At 41.0% G+C, this 4,861-nt stretch overlaps 1 protein-coding gene across 1 annotated transcript; it reads right to left on the bottom strand.

Moving 5' to 3' along the window:
* Window positions 1–441: 441 nt before the first annotated feature.
* Window positions 442–1,425, bottom strand: LOC123952531 (olfactory receptor 1361-like). Its single transcript, XM_046021811.1, has one exon. The coding sequence runs from the start codon at window positions 1,423–1,425 to the stop codon at window positions 442–444; it is 984 nt and encodes a 327-aa protein (XP_045877767.1).
* Between the last annotated feature and the right edge of the window lie 3,436 nt (window positions 1,426–4,861).

Genomic DNA, 4,861 nt, shown 5'->3' with positions numbered 1-4,861 from the left:
CATGGGGAGATGGAGAGGAGAGGGAGTTGAGGGAAACAGGAAGGGGAGATGAACCATGAGAGACTATGGACTCTGAAAAACAACTAGAGGGTTTTGAAGGGGCGGGGGGGGTGGGAGGTTGAGGAACCAGGTGGTGGGTAATAGGGAGGGCATGTACTGCATGGAGCACTGGGTGTGGTGCAAAAGCAATGAACACTATTACGTTGAAAATAAACAAATAAAAAAAAAAGAAAAAAATATCTGTCCAGTTCCAATATGATGAGATTCTAGGTCAGTCAATGAGGATCAGAACTATTTATTTATTTATTTATTTCTTCCCAAATCCAGGCAGGAGGAAGCCAACAAGGAAAATTATTCCACAGGATTGTGAACCATACCAGTTATTAAGAATGTAACCCATTTATCTGAGGCATTTTCAAGTTAGACCTTAACTCCTTAAGCTCAGGAGACGTGCTGACATTTCCTATTCACCTGGGAACCAGGTTGGAAGCTTTCTGAGATGCAGAGTTTCCTGAAAAGCCTTCGCAGAGCCCCTTTAACTTCCTGGTTCCTCAAACTGTAGATTAGTGGGTTTAACATAGGGGTAACTACTGTGTAAAAGATGGCAACTTGGCGATCCTGGTCCAAGTCATAGCTGGAAGATGGCCGGAGGTACATGCGGATCACAGAGCCATACAGAAGCAGCACAACCAGAATGTGGGAGCTACATGTGGACAGGGCTTTGCGCAGGGCAGAAACTGAGTGCATGCGGACTATGGCAATGCCAATGTGGGCATAGGAACCTAAAATGAAGAAGAAGGGGCTGACCACCACAGCTACACCCTCAGTAAATATTAGCATCTCGTTGACCACTGGTCGGGTGCAGGAGAGCTTCAGCAAGGGTGTGATATCACAAAAGAAGTGGGTGACCTGGTTGTCACAAAAGGTTAAGCGGGTGACCAACACACTATAAAGGAGGCTGTTGAGGCTGACGACCACCCATGAAGTCAAGGTTATGCGCAGACAGAGGTTACGGCTGATGATGGCAGAGTATCTTAAGGGGTCACAGATGGCAACATAGCGGTCATAGGCCATGGCAGCCAGCAAGTGGCCTTCCATGCTGCCCACAGCCATAAAAAAGAACAGCTGGATCATGCAGCAATTAAAGGAGATGGTTCTACTCGCAGACAGTGTGTGCACCAGCATCTGGGGAACAGTGATGGTTGTCAGAAACATGTCAATGAAGGAAAGCTGACTGAGCAGGAAATACATTGGGGTCTGAAGCCTGGGGTCTGAGAAGGCAACAATTATTAATAGGGCATTGCCCATAAGGGCCACTAGGTACATGGCAAGGACAATCCCAAAAATAACTGGCTGCATCTCTGGCCAGCTGGACAGGCCCAATAAGACAAATTCAGTTACTTCTGTCCTGTTTCTAGTGGCCATACACAGGATCAATATTACCCACCAACAGCAAGTGTTAGGACTAAATAATGTTGAAGTTTACTCTGAGATAACCTTTAGGAAACATCTTTTCTTGCATGGATGCCCCCAGTTTTCAAAAGAGCTTTTTTTCTTTCAACTCTTTCCCTTGTCGTTATCTTTCTATCTATCCACTGAAGTACCCACCCACACTCTTTAGTTTATTCAGGCTCATTTGCTGACCACTTACAATCTCTTGATGTGATATATATTAAGGTAAGCAGGAGAAATCACACATGGTTGCTGTATACCAAAGAAGGCATCACTAAACACAGAATATCTTTGGTGTTTGCAATGTGCTGAAGAGCATACTAAACACCATACATTTGTCACAACAATCCCGTATGATACAAACTATTTTTATATTACAGATGAGAGAGCTAAAGCAAAGAGACTACTTTTTGAAGGTCTTATAGGCTCTGAGAGACAAAACTTGGACTCAACCCTATATAGTTTTATTAGACATAAGCACCACAATTTGCTGACTGTCAGAGTTGGAAAGAAAAGGGAACTATGTCAAGGCTCCAGGTAGATGTCCGAGTCTCTGCATCTTTGATGGAGCCCTACAGTGAAGATCTGGTCCTAACTTTGAATGTCCAGAAGCTATTGTTCCTTTGGTAGGGGAATTCTTGTTCCATTAAGTCAACTGAACTTACCTGGGATGAGAGTAAAAATGATTAACATCATCATTAATACTATTAATGATTAATTTTCAATAAATAATGTAATCTGCCAGTGGATGTAAATCTTGTTTCCTTTCAGTTCAGGTTTTCCCTGTTGGCAGATGTACATGGTATACCAAAGAAGCTACTATTTGGTGAAATACTATATTTTTTCATGAATGAGAGAAAAATTGTTAAACTAGTAGAGTAAAAGGAACATACAATAAAAAGCAGAGTCTCTGTCCCTAAATTTGCTTTATGTTTTTTTTTTTTTTTGCATAAGTGGGTATATTTTATTTTATTTTTTTCCCTTTTTATTTATTTTTTCAGCGTAACAGTATTCATTCTTTTTGCACAACACCCAGTGCTCCATGCAAAACGTGCCCTCCCCATCACCCACCACCTGTTCCCCCAACCTCCCACCCCTGACCCTTCAAAACCCTCAGGTTCTTTTTCAGAGTCCATAGTCTCTTATGGTTCGCCTCCCCTCCCCAATGTCCATAGCCCGCTCCCCCTCTCCCAATCCCACCTCCCCCCAGCAACCCCCAGTTTGTTTTGTGAGATTAAGAGTCATTTATGGTTTGTCTCCCTCCCAATCCCATCTTGTTTCATTTATTCTTCTCCTATCCCCCTACCCCCCCATGTTGCTTCTCCATGTCCTCATATCAGGGAGATCATATGATAGTTGTCTTTCTCCGATTGACTTATTTCACTAAGCATGATATGCTCTAGTTCCATCCACGTCATCGCAAATGGCAAGATTTCATTTCTTTTGATGGCTGCATAGTATTCCATTGTGTATATATACCACATCTTCTTGATCCATTCATCTGTTGATGGACATCTAGGTTCTTTCCATAGTCTGGCTATTGTAGACATTGCTGCTATAAACATTCGGGTACGAGGGGGGAGGAGTCAAGATGGCGGAGAAGTAGCAGCCTGAGACTACATCAGCTAACAGGAGATCAGCTCGATAGCTTATCTAAACACAGCAAACACCTACAAATCCAACGGGAGAGCGAAGAGAAGAAGAACAGCAACTCTAGAAACAGAAAATCAACCACTTTCTGAAAGGTAGGACTGGCGGAGAAGTGAATCTAAAACGACGGGAAGATAGACCGCGGGGGGAGGGGCCGGCTCCCGGCAAGCGGCGGAGGAACGGAGCACAAAATCAGGACTTTTAAAAGTCTGCTTTATGTTTAGTTTTATCTCTTCCAGTGGTTCACACCTCTATGCCTCTAAATCATATACATCTTTTTTTAAATTTTTTTAAAGATTTTATTTATTTGTCAGAGAGAGAGAGCGAGTGAGCACATGCAGACAGAGTGGCAGGCAGAGACAGAGAGAGAAGCAGGCTCCCTGCTGAGCAAGGAGCCCCATGCGGGACTCGATCCCGGGACGCTGGGATAATGACCTGAGCCAAAGGCAGCCGCTTAAACAACTGAGCCACCCAGGAGTCCCTACATCTTTGTTTATGAATCTATATACCAGTTTTATCAATTTATCTTCTGGCTATTATGAAAGATGAGGTTTTTATCTTGTTCACATTATCCCCATTCTTCTCTCCTCCTTTCCCCAATTTTTGATGGTTATTTTAGTTCTTAAATTAGTTGCTTTTCTGCTTTTAAATGGTATACTTAAATCTATACATTTTTTGTTTTTGTACTTATCTTTTCTAATTTTTAAAATTTTTTACTTATTTTATTTTTTATTACGTTCAGTTAGTCAACATATAATACCTCATTAGTTTAGTATTCAATGATTCATTAGTTGTGTATAACACCCCGTGCTCACCACAACACGTTCTTATTCCATCGACTTCAGACTCCACTTCTCATCCTCATCCCTGCACCCCCTCCCAACCTTTGGAAAGCTGTGTCTTGATTTATACATTGTCAAAACTGAAGAATATAAATTGAGTTGTAACCACAGCTAATTTTCCAGGTAAAAGCTAAAAATTAGTAGACTACATTTACATCAGTAACTACATAAATATTTTTCATGCAGAGCCAAATGATGTGCTACATTTATATTTATTCTTTGATGCTCCAATGCTCTACCCACTAAAGGAGAGTGTTCCTAATATTCAGATAAAGAATTAAAACTATTTTAAGGACAACTCTCTTGGTGATTTTCTTTACTTAAAGATCATGGAACAGGAGCTTTTATTAAAAGATAACAAAAACTTTTATTTTCCAGTGTCTGTTAGTTTTTATTTCTTCCTGTAGCCTTCTCTATGTCCATGGATATAGATCAAACTATACCCTCTTGCAATCCTATTACTCATTCAAGGCAGTAGCCATACAAAGACTTCCCCAGGGAGATATAGATGAAGGTGAACAAGAAAGGATGGGAAGGAAGAGAGAAGGGATAAGCCCCTTCATGGGGAAAGGGTGAAAAAAAATGATCTCCAAGAAGGAAAAATTGGAAAAGCATATAGATTTATCCATTATGGGAAGAACGTAATAATATAGAGTCCATTTTCTTTGAAGAAAAGCAAAACTGTGTTTGTAAACTAACTATATGCAAAAAGGGTACTAAGCAGTGGTAGTGCTCTTGTTGGCTGACTTCTTCAAGACCCGTTTCTGTATATTTTCTATTTCCCAGTATCTCAACATTAGTCTCTTCAGAGTCTAAGCTCTAGAAGTCCTGTTTAGACAGCTTTGAGGGATCAAGGATGCTGATGCTAGGGGAAGATAGAGAAAAGAATAGTCCATTTAGGAAAGGTATTAAGATAT

The sequence above is a fragment of the Meles meles genome, chromosome 11, assembly GCF_922984935.1.
Source record: "Meles meles chromosome 11, mMelMel3.1 paternal haplotype, whole genome shotgun sequence".
NCBI classification, from domain to species: Eukaryota; Metazoa; Chordata; class Mammalia; order Carnivora; family Mustelidae; genus Meles; species Meles meles.
Note: the sequence above shows the minus strand (reverse complement) of the source record. Positions and strands in the feature narration are given on the sequence as shown.

Coding starts and splice junctions, on each gene's coding strand:
- LOC123952531 (XM_046021811.1), bottom strand. CDS start 1,425: ATGGCCACTAGAAACAGGACAGAAGTAACTGAATTTGTCTTATTGGGC.